At 42.7% G+C, this 16,291-nt stretch overlaps 1 protein-coding gene across 2 annotated transcripts; it reads left to right on the top strand.

The window, feature by feature from the left end:
• Nucleotides 1-7,421: 7,421 nt before the first annotated feature.
• Nucleotides 7,422-12,910, top strand: LOC110524385 (uncharacterized). 2 transcript variants are annotated; one of them, XR_016496255.1, is made up of 6 exons: nucleotides 7,422-8,679; nucleotides 8,818-9,081; nucleotides 9,315-9,633; nucleotides 10,121-10,291; nucleotides 10,577-10,709; nucleotides 11,802-12,910. XR_016496255.1 is itself a non-coding variant. In XM_090235655.1 (3 exons), exons 2-3 carry the CDS (start codon nucleotides 8,892-8,894, stop codon nucleotides 9,554-9,556), a joined length of 432 nt encoding a protein of 143 aa, XP_090091781.1. In that variant the 5' UTR covers nucleotides 7,422-8,679; nucleotides 8,818-8,891; the 3' UTR covers nucleotides 9,557-9,892. The 2 variants fall into 2 exon arrangements, 1 of the variants encoding a protein (XP_090091781.1); XM_090235655.1 differs by lacking the exons at nucleotides 10,121-10,291; nucleotides 10,577-10,709; nucleotides 11,802-12,910 and having other exon boundaries at nucleotides 9,315-9,892.
• Nucleotides 12,911-16,291: the final 3,381 nt, after the last annotated feature.

Here is a 16,291-nt window from a genome sequence, read left to right as displayed (position 1 = left end):
TTGAGACAATACAACAATGGTGTCGTTTAGCACTATCATGGCAGTAGCTTGCCTGTGTTCTAGCCCAGTCAGAGGTATTGCATCATGATGGCTAATCCACACAGCCACTCATACTCCGCCATCCGAGACATTAATAATAGGGTCATATGAATATGGAAATTCTCTACGAGTTATTTCCCTTCAGCTTTCTCATTCACACTGAAACACATTGGTATTCTCTGTGCTTTGACAAAGATTACAAATGGAATGAAAATGTAGAATTTACACTTTATTTTTTTCATTATTTTACTAGGTAAGTTGACTGAGACCACGTTCTAATTTACAGCAACGCCCTGGGGAATGGTTACAGGGGAGAGGGGGATGAATGAGCCAATCGTAAACTGGGGATTATTAGGTGACCGATGGTTTGAGGGTCAGATTGGGAATTTAGCCACTTAACAGTACAAACATACTCTCTTCATAACCCGGATCAGGGGAAAGACATTGTTCGTGTGATGTACAGTATGTGTGCATCTTCAGTTGTCAGCTCTGCAGAGAGTGGAAAGAAAGGCAGCTGTCAGCTCTGGAGGGATAGAGAATTACCAGCATGCTGAGAGGGAGGGCCACAGCTATAGTAAAATGGGGATGAATGACCCATTCCTGTGCACTAAACGTAGCTAAACACAGAGCTGTGGAAACAGTGCCCGGCCTTCTCTCAACCTACCAACACCTCAGTCACCATCGTTGTTGTCAACACCTCCATCACCGTCATCTACTGGTCCTTTGTCCTCACAGAGGCCTTCCATAGAAAGAAAGAGGAAGAGGATAAGCCTGTCTAAATAACTGACCTTACAGAGTTGTACTGCTCAAGAGTAGATAGCTTCTGTGTTTCCTGTTTTGTCTGGGGGAAATGCTCAGTCCTCCACAGCTCCTGCCATTTGGAGCACAGTTTTACACATAGGTAATGCATTTCTTTGAAACTGACAAACAAATATATTTCTGGATATAATGAACTGTATTTTTAACATTATATGAGGGTTTTTCTGACTCACGGTTAAGGCTGTGACCTTGTCTTGCCTCTGTGGAATTTTGGTGTTGAAGCTTATCTCCGGATTGGGTAGAGATATAATCATAATGCAGAGTGAAAGAAGCAGAAATCTCTTTTTTTTTTCACTTGGTGTGGATCTTATGGATACCAGATGATTAGTTACTACTGCTCACATAAGGAGAGGAAAATTCACCAAATACAGCCTTAGGTCAGGGAAACAATACAGGGAAATGTATGGACTGTAGGGAAACAGCCAAAGGAATCTTTGCAGCTCAACCCAGCAAGGTATTTTGCATCTCTGTTTTCCTTGTTCTACAGTGTCAAAATGTGTCATTTGTTCACTCAACATAGAATCAACAGGCTATGTATGATGCAGAATAATGTGGAAAGTAACTGTCTGTGCTCATTACATCATCCAATATGTTTTCAATTATTTCCAATTGTATCCTTCTACTCTGCCAATTATATGATTATCAGTCATTGGCCTATTTATGGAGAATGTCCTACTAAATTGATACGTAGCTATTTTGACACATCTAAAATACTTTCCATCAAAAATGATTTGGTGGAAACCAGGTTTATATGAAATCTGTCAAGAGAAAGGATGCCATTGAATACTCATGGTCATACTCATTCACAGCCATCATTCTAGTCTGACAGGGAAAATCCTTGAAGATTAATTAGGTCTAGGTGTCAAAGGTTATGAGGGACACAGACTTATTTAGTCAGACTCAGAGGAGTGACTCTTGACCCTTCAGTCCAGTTTCACTCAAAGGTCAGGTGGAGTAGAGCGACTGACCCTGTTGCTGACAAGAGGGACTCCAGTCCTCCCTGCCAGGCTAGCCTCACAGCAGACAGAGACAGCCTTTTGTCTCAAGTCTTCTGCAAGAAGATCAAGGATGCACCCAAGCCTGAGGAGGTCGTCCTAGTCTGAGTGAGTAATGCCTTTACTGACTAGAGAGAGAAGGCTTTAGGTTCATTTCTAGGTTTTGCTAATGCTTTTGCTGTCAGTACTCTGCATTTGATGAGGGAGAGTGGCTCATGTAGTACTTGTGTAGTATTCTAGTCAGTGATGATACAGCTAATGCTAACCTAGCCTGATCTGTTGGGAGGCAATATCCAGTATTCTGTTGGGAGGCAGTATTCAGTCTCGACTGCCTCATCTCTGTTGGGAGGCAGTATTCAGTCTCGACTGCCTCAGCTCTGTTGGGAGGCAGTATTCCGTATTCTTTTGGGAGGCACTATTCAGTCTCGACTGCCTCGGCTCTGTTGGGAGGCAGTATTCAGTATTATTTTGGGAGGCAGTATTCAGTCTCGACTGCCTCATCTCTGTTGGGAGGCAGTATTCAGTATTCTTTTGGGAGGCAATATTCAGTCTCGACTGCCTCAGCTCTGTTGGGAGGCAGTATTCAGTCTCGACTGCCTCAGCTCTGTTGCGAGGCAGTATTCAGTCTCGACTGCCTCAGCTCTGTTGGGAGGCAGTATTCAGTCTCGACTGCCTCAGCTCTGTTGCGAGGCAGTATTCAGTCTCGACTGCCTCAGCTCTGTTGCGAGGCAGTATTCAGTCTCAACAGCCTCAGCTCTGTTGGGAGGCAGTATTCTGTCTCGACTGCCTCAGCTCTGTTGGGAGGCAGTATTCTGTCTCGACTGCCTCAGCTCTGTTGGGAGGCAGTATTCAGTCTCGACTGCCTCAGCTCTGTTGCGAGGCAGTATTCAGTCTCGACTGCCTCAGCTCTGTTGCGAGGCAGTATTCAGTCTCGACTGCCTCATCTCTGTTGGGAGGCAGTATTCAGTCTCAACTGCCTCAGCTCTGTTGGGAGGCAGTATTCCGTATTCTTTTGGGAGGCACTATTCAGTCTCGACTGCCTCAGCTCTGTTGGGAGGCAGTATTCAGTATTATTTTGGGAGGCAATATTCAGTCTCGACTGCCTCAGCTCTGTTGGGAGGCAGTATTCAGTCTCGACTGCCTCAGCTCTGTTGGGAGGCAGTATTCAGTCTCGACTGCCTCAGCTCTGTTGCGAGGCAGTATTCAGTCTCGACAGCCTCAGCTCTGTTGCGAGGCAGTATTCAGTCTCAACAGCCTCAGCTCTGTTGCGAGGCAGTATTCAGTCTCGACAGCCTCAGCTCTGTTGGGAGGCAGTATTCAGTCTCAACAGCCTCAGCTCTGTTGCGAGGCAGTATTCAGTATTCTTTTGGGAGGCAATATTCAGTCTCGACTGCCTCAGCTCTGTTGGGAGGCAGTATTCTGTCTCGACTGCCTCAGCTCTGTTGGGAGGCAGTATTCAGTCTCGACTGCCTCAGCTCTGTTGCGAGGCAGTATTCAGTCTCAACAGCCTCAGCTCTGTTGCGAGGCAGTATTCAGTCTCGACAGCCTCAGCTCTGTTGGGAGGCAGTATTCAGTCTCGACTGCCTCAGCTCTGTTGGGAGGCAGTATTCAGTCTCGACAGCCTCAGCTCTGTTGGGAGGCAGTATTCAGTCTCGACAGCCTCAGCTCTGTTGGGAGGCAGTATTCAGTCTCGACTGCCTCAGCTCTGTTGGGAGGCAGTATTCAGTCCCGACAGCCTCAGCTCTGTTGGGAGGCAGTATTCAGTCTCGACTGCCTCAGCTCTGTTGGGAGGCAGTATTCAGTCTCGACTGCCTCAGCTCTGTTGGGAGGCAGTATTCAGTCTCGACTGCCTCAGCTCTGTTGCGAGGCAGTATTCAGTCTCAACAGCCTCAGCTCTGTTGGGAGGCAATATTCAGTCTCGACTGCCTCAGCTCTGTTGCGAGGCAGTATTCAGTCTCAACAGCCTCAGCTCTGTTGCGAGGCAGTATTCAGTCTCGACAGCCTCAGCTCTGTTGGGAGGCAGTATTCAGTCTCGACTGCCTCAGCTCTGTTGGGAGGCAGTATTCAGTCTCGACAGCCTCAGCTCTGTTGGGAGGCAGTATTCAGTCTCGACAGCCTCAGCTCTGTTGCGAGGCAGTATTCAGTCTCGACTGCCTCAGCTCTGTTGCGAGGCAGTATTCAGTCTCAACAGCCTCAGCTCTGTTGGGAGGCAGTATTCTGTCTCGACTGCCTCAGCTCTGTTGGGAGGCAGTATTCAGTCTCGACTGCCTCAGCTCTGTTGCGAGGCAGTATTCAGTCTCAACAGCCTCAGCTCTGTTGCGAGGCAGTATTCAGTCTCGACAGCCTCAGCTCTGTTGGGAGGCAGTATTCAGTCTCGACTGCCTCAGCTCTGTTGGGAGGCAGTATTCAGTCTCGACAGCCTCAGCTCTGTTGGGAGGCAGTATTCAGGCTCGACAGCCTCAGCTCTGTTGGGAGGCAGTATTCAGTCTCGACAGCCTCAGCTCTGTTGGGAGGCAGTATTCAGTCTCGACAGCCTCAGCTCTGTTGGGAGGCAGTATTCAGTCTCGACAGCCTCAGCTCTGTTGTGAGGCAGTATTCAGTCTCGACAGCCTCAGCTCTGTTGGGACGCAGTATTCAGTCTCGACTGCCTCAGCTCTGTTGCGAGGCAGTATTCAGTCTCGACTGCCTCAGCTCTGTTGGGAGGCAGTATTCTGTCTCGACTGCCTCAGCTCTGTTGGGAGGCAGTATTCAGTCTCGACAGCCTCAGCTCTGTTGGGAGGCAGTATTCAGTCTCGACTGCCTCAGCTCTGTTGCGAGGCAGTACTCAGTATTTTACGTGACATCTGTCTCCTCAGTCTGAGAGAACTCTTTCTGCACTTAGGTTGCATGAGGAAACTTCAAGTGCTTTTACATGTACTTACTTCAGACACCTCCACATTTCATCTTACAGTCACTCTCGTTCCTGTCAGTGGCAGTGCCCCTGTGACAACAATTTTGGACCCCCTTGTGACCCCCCTAAATGTGGAGTATGAAATCATTTTTACATACATTTTTGCTATCATTCTTTTTTTTACATCCGTTATTAGACAGTGGCAACGATGATGATTATGAACATGGTCTTTTGCCTGCCAATGCAGTGAAGAAAACGATGACAACAATAACGTCTAATGTAACTGGCCCCTCTAACAGTACAACTGGCCCCAGCTTGGCCCCCCCAGTTGAAATGGTCTAGAACCTCCACTGGTTCCTGTGTCTGTTATTTAATTCCATCTCCCCCACCTCATTAAGGGACATGATTTGGAGGGAAGTTGCTCTCCGGAAAGAGAGGGCAGTGTCACAGGAGGATATTTCTGGGCAAATGAGGAATGCACTGAATGGCGCATTCCTCATTTGAATGGTGGGATGGGCCGGTGGGTAGAGGGGAGCTGAATAATAGCACTTTAACCCTCTTTGTCCATAACTGAAGTCAGAACAAATATTTTCCTACCAACTGCTCAACATTACAAATGGCAACATATTATGGGAATGAAGATATCCTTTGTCACAACATATGTACTGTATGTTCCCCTTATTTGATCTTTAATTTTGAGGGTTTCGGCCCTAAAAAAAAGATACTGCTACCTCGCTTATTCTCTTATTCTCTTGTCTTACCAGCCATAAGGCTCAGTATGAAGAATATACTGGACATGGGCCGCACAGACCAAGTCTCCATTCAGGTCATTGTTCTTTTCTTTGTAAAATAATCTTTCCACGAGATATCGTTCCAATGATGGTGTTTTTCACCAACATGGTAAATTCAGTCTCATATAAACCTAATCAACGTCCCCTTTCAACTAATTCAATTTGCGGATGGATTCCTCACAGACCAGAACACTTTGTACCACGGAGGACCTATAACCCCAGGCAGCTCCTACATGCCGTGGAGAAAGACGATCTCTACTTTGTTTGCCTACCTACGTGGCCTCTTCCCGGGATGCCTTTCACATGCCCTCTCATGTGCTCTATGTCATAGTGGTAGTAGTGTCCTGCTATGCCATCCTAGGACACCTGATCAATGACTTGTACCATGACTTGGCAGGTAAAGTAGGATGATCACACAAGAGAGAAACAGACAGGCAGGGAGGCAGGCAGACATCTTTGTAATCTGATTAATCCATCCAGAGTCCTTTCACTGTGACTCACCATTGATACTCAGCTTTCAGTTCACCTTCACACTCTGTAGCCTCAATTTGAAGCCATGGAACAGGCATGTCAGCTGGATCTGTGGATTAAAAGGGCTAGTTAAGGCTACTTTTCAATCAAAAACACATACATGTGTTGTAGTGACTGAGTTTGTTCTTATATTTCTATATGAGAAATGTGTACGTGCCAAACACTAAAACTGTCATGATGTGCACGCAGACTGGGTCTGAGGAAGGTGTGTGTGACTGCAAGGGAGTGGAGAAGGAGGAAGACTGCTGTCGAGGCGAAAAGGTGGATGACCATCAGAATAGTAGACGTGGGGAAGGGGATCCTTACAATGATCAAATCTCCTAGCATATACAAGCAAAGACAACCTTCTTCTGAAGAAAACAAACCCACAACTTTTTCAGTCAGTTTGGGTCAGAAGAACATTCTGCCTAAGGTCCCCTGATAACAATTCACTGTCCACTCTATTCTGCTCTCTCCTCTGTCCTCATTTCCTGTCAGGTTGGCTCCCAATCAGATACATCCCGTCTCTGTTACTACCAATCATCTAATCCTGTTTTTATACAAATTAAATGAAACTGCAACCCAATCCATTTTTTTTAACAATGTAATTTAAGCATCAGATGCATAAACTAAGAAACTGTATGTACAAACAATTCTACTGTATAATGTCTGTACTGTATAGGAAAACAAGTGTAGACAGTTTGAACAATCCAACTGTGCAGAAACATTCATTTGTGTCAGTGCTCTGAGATTTTCCATTTCCTTTTGGATCCCAGAAGAAATAACAGTTGAATCTTTACTATAAATTGTCAGCTTACATAACACCATGGGATTGAGCAGAACCTGAACACATCCCTTTTGCGAGTGTAGAAGCTACAGTGTTGAAACTTATGTGATACTTATGTCATGCAATAAAATGCAAATTAATTACTTAAAAATCATACAATGTGATTTTCTGGATTTTTGTTTTAGATTCCGTCTCTCACAGTTGAAGTGTACGTATGATAATAATTACAGACCTCTACATGCTTTGTAAGTAGGGAACACTGCCGATTTTGCAGGTTATCTAATACTTGTTCTCATCACTGTATATGAGCTGCTGTAACGCTGTAGACGTAAATGCATCTGTTTTCTTGAGGTGGCCAAAGAGGATGACCCTCATTCCAATAAAGGAAGGACTAAACCTGTGTCTGTCTGAATGTGTATATCTGCTTTATCCCCTCATCCCGATCCGCCATTATCATGTGGCGCTAAACTAAGCCAGTCTGACTCAGAGACAGGGCAGGGGAGAATAAGGCCTCAGCCTCAGCAGCTCAGGGATTTAGCAAGGACACACAAGACGTGCTGTCATCACCTACCATTCTGGTCTAGGACCACTATAGTACATAGAGGTGAGCTGCTCTGTAAGAGTAGTTTGGTAGGTCACTACAACATTGGATATCAATATATGGTTTGGCATTAGAAGAGTTTGGTTGATTGGAATTCTTCCATTGCCCAATAAAAGCCAGGATTATTACAGATCTCAGATTAAACGGTGGGTTGACAGAGGGGTCTTGGTAAAAATATTATTGTCATACATGCTTAACAGTAATACTTGCTGACTAAACATACAAAAATAAAGGAACCATACCCACTATCTCGCTTTTGGAACTATGGATAAAAGCCCTCTCTGACGACACAACCACCTCTCTCTCTTTTGGAACTATGGATAAAAGCCCTCTCTGGCAACACAACCACCTCTCTCTCTTTTGGAACTATGGATAAAAGCCCTCTCTGGCGACACAACCACCTCTCTCTCTTTTGGAACTATGGATAAAAGCCCTCTCTGGCAACACAACCACCTCTCTCTCTTTTGGAACTATGGATAAAAGCCCTCTCTGGCGACACAACCACCTCTCTCTCTTTTGGAACTATGGATAAAAGCCCTCTCTGGCGACACAACCACCTCTCTCTCTTTTGGAACTATGGATAAAAGCCCTCTCTGGCAACACAACCACCTCTCTCTCTTTTGGAACTATGGATAAAAGCCCTCTCTGGCGACACAACCACCTCTCTCTCTTTTGGAACTATGGATAAAAGCCCTCTCTGGCGACACAACCACCTCTCTCTCTTTTGGAACTATGGATAAAAGCCCTCTCTGGCAACACAACCACCTCTCTCTCTTTTGGAACTATGGATAAAAGCCCTCTCTGGCGACACAACCACCTCTCTCTCTTTTGGAACTATGGATAAAAGCCCTCTCTGGCGACACAACCACCTCTCTCTCTTTTGGAACCTCTGGCCTAATTTACGCCTTTTGTTTTCCAATCCTAAATCCAGGCTCAGAGAACTGACCTTGACCTGGCCTGTACAGTACGTCACTAAGTACATTAGCTCGCGTGGGTCTCTTTGCAGTCAATGCAATCTGGGACTAGAGCACTCCTGCAGCCATGGCAACCTCATGCTGCGTGGTACCCAGCACAAGGGCTGCAGTGGGATGACATGTAGTACATCTAAAATAACAGCTTCTCAGTGGGAGAGAAGATTGATGAGCGAGATCAATTGATGGTTGTTTTCGAAGATTGGAGATTACTGTTGGAAATTAATACAGCCTGCCAAATTAGGAAGCGGTGAAAAAAAACATTGATACTGGTAGGTACACAAGTAGTTCTTATTTAAAAAAATATTTGATACACATTACCTATAAAGAAATGTAATGTATACATTATACTGAATTGACTGTCAATATACTCAGCATACTACTTCAAGCGTGTCTTTGTGTACGGACAGGTAGACCAGATGGAAACATCAATGAGGGTGCCACACTCCGCTTGAAGAAGAGTGGAGGTAGACTAGAGTGAGGGGACAATGGACCATAACTTGGACTATGGGGAACCACAAGAGGAGGTGTTCTTTGAGAACTACAAGCCTCCCTCTCGGGACGCTATCACCCTGCCCAACTATGTTATCTATCTGTTCCTAGCATCGGTGGTGGCTCTGATCGCCCTGTACGCCATCATCAGGCACCTCATCAAAGAGCTGATTCATGACCTAGCAGGTACAGCTACCACAACACTCCCTCACCACACTGGAGCCAACTGGATGCACTGTTTGTCTTGTGTCAGTCAGCAATGAAATGGCGAGAATTTATCAAAATATCACAATCAAATTATTAGAAATTATCATTCGGTAGCTGACTACAAACATGCTGATAGTCTGGATTTCACTGAATTGAATATCTCTGTTAAAAATAATTTTGCCATATTGTGTTCTCCCCACCTCCCTTTGTAGACTACCTGTTTGGGGTACAGCCTGACGAGGAGGTGGTTAACCCCTGGGAGTGTAAGGACAAGTTCCAGGTGGACTGGTGTCCAGAGACCAATGCTGAGCTGGAGGCTATGGTCAAGGCGGAGGAGATCCACTGCCTGATGGAGGGCAACAAGAACATGCCTGCCATCTGGGTCATCTCAGATGGACGTGAGCCACGGCCCCCGCGCACGGGCCCCAGGGTCGCCTTCGGCAGGATGAGCTAGCTACAAAGGGGCAGGCACACAGACTGACTGCTAGAGACAAGGCTGGGTACAGCAATGTGGCAGATGCACTGTAAACTGTAAGCCAAAAGAGATATACTGTGTTGTAATCATGTACTCATTACTGCATTACACAATAATCTCCACATGCTGGCGGCATGTCAAGAGCTTCATAAGTGACCAGTCCTTGTTGTATTGTTAGTGTTTAGACTAGGCCTTTAGACCTCCCTTTGACCATATGAAGAGGAAATGCTTTCAGGACTTTCAACTGTGAGCTATGTTGTTGAACACGTTTATTCCGTATGGTTTCTGATGATTTTAAACCATTTCTCTCAAAAATACTTGTTTTCTACTTATTGTACATTTATTTTACACAATATTACACATTTGCATGCTATCCAGTAAACACATGACATGATCGTTACTGAAAGCTGGTTTCAGGAGCAAATGAAAAGTCATGAGTTTGGAGTGGACACACCTTTCAGGCAATAAAATCTGCTGGTATCATTGGCAACATGGTGCAATCTGGTTGCTCTCTGTGCTGTATACTGCACTTTGACCTCACAGGACGTTACCAGTCCAGAAGGAGTATCGTGACAGTGAACAGGTTCTACACAACACCAACCTCAGAGGCCTCCTGGGATCAACAAGGATTCATAATGTCTCTCCACAAAACTTTCCTGGTTTGTTTATTACTGGCGGTTTGTGTTAACCAGGCCCAGAGTGGTAAGCCAAACGGTAAGTCCTCATCGATGATCAATCACACTGGCTAGATATTTATGCAACGTTTAACAACAGTTATGTCATAATAACCTCACCTTGCACCTTCCCTCTGAGGTCGGCATTATGTTACAGCTGTGAACACTGTTAGTCAGGACTAGCCAGCGATGTTTAACTCTTCGTTCAAATATCTTACATCATCATGATAATATAGTCCACATACTACAACACTATCAATGGTGTGGTATCAATGATCAAATCAGAGTTTTCTGGTGAATACATAACTATTTATTCCTTATATAGGAGGCTTACGACTCACTACATCCAAGGGTGGGACACTGCAGCCTTGGCTTGTTGGTCTGGCTGCTGTAGTGGGATTCCTCTTCATCGTCTTCGTCATCCTTATTGTACAAAGGCTTTTCTTCAAGAAGGAAAAGTAAGTACAACAGAGGTGATAACCTAAATGCACCTGCACATATTCTGTGTACTTACATGGTATTAGTGACACTTGTTGTAAAGTAGGATGACAAGGGTAAATATGTAAGCAAAAATAATCTCCTTAACCTTAGAGATCCTATTAAATTACTATTCTAATTCCTAATTCTATGTCCTAAACATTGTTTTGACCATTCAGTACATCAAATTATTTAGCTTAATGCTGATCTGCTATACTATTGTCTTATCAGTGCAGGCTGCTAGCCATCTGCCAAGGTAATATTCAGTAAGTGACTACAATGACACAGAGGTGCCTTGTGTAACAGGCACCAGCAACCAGTGGTTTAAAGTACTTTAGTAAAAATACTTTAAAGTACTACTTAAGTCATTTTTTGGGGTATCTGTACTTTACTATTTATATTTGTCAACTTTTACATTTATTTCACTACATTCCTGAATAAAATAATTTACTTTTTACTCTATACATTTCCCCTGACACCCAAAGGTACTCGTTACATTTTGAATGCTTAACAGGACAGGAAAATGGTCAAATTCAACGCACTTATCAAGAGAACATCCCTGGTCATCCCTACTGCCTCAGGCTCACTAAATATAAATGCTTTGTTTGTAAATATGTCTGAGTGTTGGAGCATGCCCCTGGTTCTCCGTAAATTAAATAAAAAACAAGTAATATGATGCTGTTTGGTTTGCTTTAATATAAGCAATTTGAAATGATTTATACTTTTTATACTTATGTAAATTTGAGCAATTACATTTACTTTTGATACTTAAGTATATTTAAAACCAAATACTTCTAGACTTTTACTCAAGTAGGATTTTACTGGGTGACTTTCACGTGAGGCATTTTTTAAAATAAAATATGACATTTGGGTACTTTTCCACTACTGCCTGACTCTTTACTGATATAATCTTTTCATACTTTAATATTGTGACCTCCTGTTGTCCTTAACTAACTTACCAGGATCTCACAAACAAGTGTATTTTCTTATGAAATGTTCAACTGTTGCAGTCCTAGACAGAAGGCTATCAAACTACACAGCCTCATTGTAAAGCCCATGTTTTTGTCTTGCAGAGAGGAAGATGGTGGTTTCTATGAGAACACAGCTGTAGAAATGGAAGCTGGCAAGGCCAGTGAGGTTAAACAAACCAGCCTATAGAGAGACCACCAAACAAACCATCCAGGGAGGGGACAGGCTCAGACACCAGTTTCCACGCCCGTTTTGGGTTTCTTACTTCTCCTGCACATGCATTTCTTTCAACTCTATGATTGTCATATCCTATGTTTGTGCAATTAAACAAATGAAGAAAATATAGATATTGTCCTCAACTTTGCCTGTCTACTGTGCAAACTAGATCATTCTGAACAGGATCTGTTTTATTGTTGGCTAAATTGTTTGTTGTGCAGTCACAGTGTTGGCTGTATTATGCTGTAATGACTGATGTTGATGGTAACAATAGTGATTTTGTCTCATTGAGTAACCAATGCTTTTACAGTGTCACTGTAACAGAAACTAGTGATTTTACTTATACTACCACTAGATGGAACTGGATTCTCTTTTTCCAGTTAGAACTCACTAGACCTACAGTACTACACAAATGGTTTAGGGGAGAGTGGAGTAAGTTGAGCCATATGGGTAAGTTGAGCCACCCTTGTTTCTAGGAAACCATACACAATTAATAATTTGACCAAACATTTAGGAAGAGGTCATCATGTCACAGAGTCTGTGAAGGAAGAAACCACATGGAAAAAGTGGTAAGCAAGTCAGGTCCAACAAAACAGATTTTTACCAAGTCAAATGAATTTATTGTGTCAGAGGTTTCATGATGTATCTAAACCAAAGCAGACCATTTGAAGATTGTTCTATATCAGTCGGGATCTCTAGAAGCTTAACTGTGAGATCCTAAACCTAGCATGAAAGTGCATCCTTGGAGCTGTGTGGGCTAATATAGTCAAAATGTTTGCCATGGGGTAAGTTGAGCCAATGGCAAGTTGAGTAAATTCCCAGGCCTAATGCAAGGCATTATCACTGAGGTAACAACAGGCCTATGTTAAAAGTGTTGTTTTTTTTTAAGTACCAACTGTTTGTTAGGTGTTAAACCTGTGTTAAAGATGCTTCAAAGACAAACAAGCGATTGTGTTGAATTGCGTTTGGGAAATAAAGATAGAGATGGTTTTAAAAAGGTAGTGGAAATATTTCATTCAGTACATTAATTTGTAGGCGGCTTAATTTGCCTGGGGTAAGTTGTACCAAGAGACCTCTTTTTTTTGGACAAGCTATGTTTTCAAAATTGTAATGTTTACATGAATTCTGATTATTTTCAGGGATACACGACATCCTGAAATATATGTAGATATCTTTGTTAGAAATAATACTATATTTCCCTTGACAGTCATGCTGAATGTAAAAAATGGCTAGTCAATTTTAAATTGAGAATAAAAAAAAGTGTAAATTGTGAAGCTATAGCTGAAATGTATCTAAATACATGTATTACAATCAATGTTATTTATTGGTCATTTGCAAGTATATTTTTTGTTGTCAGTTGTTGCAATTACATCCCAAAATAGAGAATAGGTAGTGTATATTCAACTGGCAAACCCTAGATTGGTAATACAATGCATTTACATCAAAAATGCTTGCCATAACCCTAACCCCTAATTTGGCATGACCTTAATATTAATCTTCGCATTACCCTGACCTTAATGAGGGAAATACCCATCTTTCCCTCATTGCTTAAGCAGTACCACAGTATGAGATGGCAATATTGATGTCCATGAATGCAAATCACTGGAGGACTTGAAATGAGGTCAATTTAGCCATCCTCTCAAATTGCTGAAGAGAGGATATAAAGTGTAGCTTGCTTTGTAACTTAAAGTGGAACAATCATAGCTACAGTAGGCTGATGCCACACAGGCCTGCAATCCTCTTTGAACTGGACTGTGATTACAGCCAGTAGCAACAGCGCGACTTTACAACATTAGAACGCATTCGCCAAAAGCCACCTGAATAGATTTCTGCAAATATGTAAATAACATGGGAGTTCTCTTACATTTGGGAACTTCACAGTACTATTGATCAAACAACCATGAAACGATAGGCTCTCTCCCTCAGTTGCCTATGCACAAATCAAGAACAAGATCAACAACTAATACCAGCTAGAGCTCATCCTTTTGCAGTTTGCCTGCCAATGCATGCCTGTCCCAACCCACGTTTTGACATCTGAATGGGAACTTGCCTGCCAGCCCGCCCATTTGATCGACAACTAAGTTCAGCATAGCTAGCTAACTAGCATAGCGATTCACATTTCTTGCTAGCTAACGTTAACCAAATGAAACCTGCATATCTCGCTGTAGGCAACGAACAACCATATGAAGGGAAATGTCCGTCACTCACCAACTCCTCCAATGACATGACATCCTGCCAACACCTAGCAAGCTAAAGTTAGGCTCCGTGTTTTTAGCTTGCTGTATATAGAATGTTCACATATTAAAACAAAAGAAGAGATAAATAATATTTGTCCAGCCTTTGCTGCTATGCTTGTAGATGCGCATAATATGCTGCGACCCTAATAAAAAGTATTTAAGAAATCAAAATAACAAAAAGGTAGGTTGTTGTAACATTTTAAGTTTAAACATGTTTTAAAAAAAGAGCTGTTCGCCATCGATCACCGGTGCAGTTGAATGCAGCATTGCTGCATGGCGCGCTCAAAATGTATTGAGGTTGAGGTGTCAACCTAGGCTACTGCTCAAATGTAGTTGAAGTTGAATCCACCGAAGCAAGTGCATCAGGCTGTAATTTCATAAAGTAGATGACTCAACTGTTGACTAATACTTGCTTGTGTGTCCTATTCGGTCTGCGGGCCTTGTGTGACACATGTGCGCTAGCCTATTAGCCAAGTTATGACTGACTTCTGATCATTTCCCTTGGTAGTTTGATTGTACTGACATTCAAAATATTGAGTCATTGAAACTGAGTGGGTGGAGGCAGCAAACTATTTTATAGGTACGTTTGATTTATAACCTGATAGCAATCTATTTTGGACTACCAACGCATTTATTGGTGAATTATGTTAATCATACATTGAACTGCGTCCATCAATTCTGCCAACAATGCCTAACTGTACGTCATGGAATTTTTTGTCAAATATAACCTATTTTTAAAACCTTTTATAGGGGTTGGAGCATAAACTGGGAATTTGATATTTTTGCTGATATTATGATTTTCTGTTTGTTTCATATCTGCAAAGTAGTTAAAAACCCTGCCAGTTCCACTTTAAAGAGTATTCAGCATATTCAGGCTTTCTGTTCAGGGTCTCCCTTTTTGTCCAAAGGGCCACCACAGTGCAGAGGGTATGTATATTGGATCACTGGCACTCTTCTCCCTGGATCCTGTGTATTGTAGGAAATGACTTGTTTAAATTAGTTCTTACATTGGGTGGGCTTGCGTCCAAGTGTGAATCATCAAGAAGCCAGAGTGCCAGAATGGAATGATTAACGGGGCTTTGCATTATATTACAGCTCTGAAATCTACAAGTATATGTATAAATGCAGTGCCCTACAGTATGAGGTCGAATACTCATTTTGAATGGCAGCCCTGACAGCTGATGATATATGCTATTTTTTATCGCTATTTCTCATTTTATATTCATCATCAGGTTTCCAACCATCCAAATACCAGAGAATGCTCAGATCTTTGGCATAATAAAACTGATTCACTTGATATCGACATAAATCAGTGACTCGGTCATGTTGTAAGATAAGAAGTCATTTGAAAGTAGGTGTTTGCGCTGGAGACCAATCCATTGTCTATTTCTCTATTTAAATTGAGCCGGCGGATTTTTAGAGAGGCACATAATCAATGCCTACTCTCTGATTACCCATCCATGGGGTTAACTGCATGTGGTGTGAGTACAGTTTGATGATATTTTCACCTTCAAATATAAGCAACTTTAGGTAACAGATCCGTTTTTATAATTGATAATCATCATAACAAGACCATCTGCACTCTACAGTGAACCACCTGACCAAAAGTTATTTTAAAACTTGATTGCATGTTAAGATTACAATGTTACATTCGTTACACTGTCTCGCCATTAGGTGTGACTCAATCCCCCTGCTCCGAATGTGTAATGACAACAGTCTGTAAAAGGTAAGCTTAAAAGTTAGACAACAAAAGATAGACAATGAGACTTTATTCATAATGCATCTAGATAAAAAGACTATAAGACCAAATTTAAAGTAAAGAATGAGCAAAATGGCTCAGAACACAATTTTTTGAGAAAAGCATGGAAAACCTTGAAATTGTTATTCCTGTTTGACTTCAGTATTACATTGATCCCTCTGTGGAGGAAAAAGAGTGACATAAATCCTGACTTTGCCTCCTTCTCCAGACAGCTTGCAGCACTCCAGTGGCCAGAGAGAAGACAGGAGACAGCCTGAAATAGAAGCGCTCACAAATAGACCATTTTAGAGCCACATATGAGCCAGGAGTCCGTGTTAAACTTTAACTGGGCACGTGGTGGGCTGGTCCTCAACCACAGAGCATGAGGATACAGCAGGGGAAA

The sequence above is a fragment of the Oncorhynchus mykiss genome, chromosome 5, assembly GCF_057628025.1.
Source record: "Oncorhynchus mykiss isolate SJ-2025 chromosome 5, ASM5762802v1, whole genome shotgun sequence".
NCBI classification, from domain to species: Eukaryota; Metazoa; Chordata; class Actinopteri; order Salmoniformes; family Salmonidae; genus Oncorhynchus; species Oncorhynchus mykiss.
The sequence above is the reverse complement of the archived record's forward strand: the minus strand, read 5'-3'. Positions and strand labels throughout refer to the sequence as shown.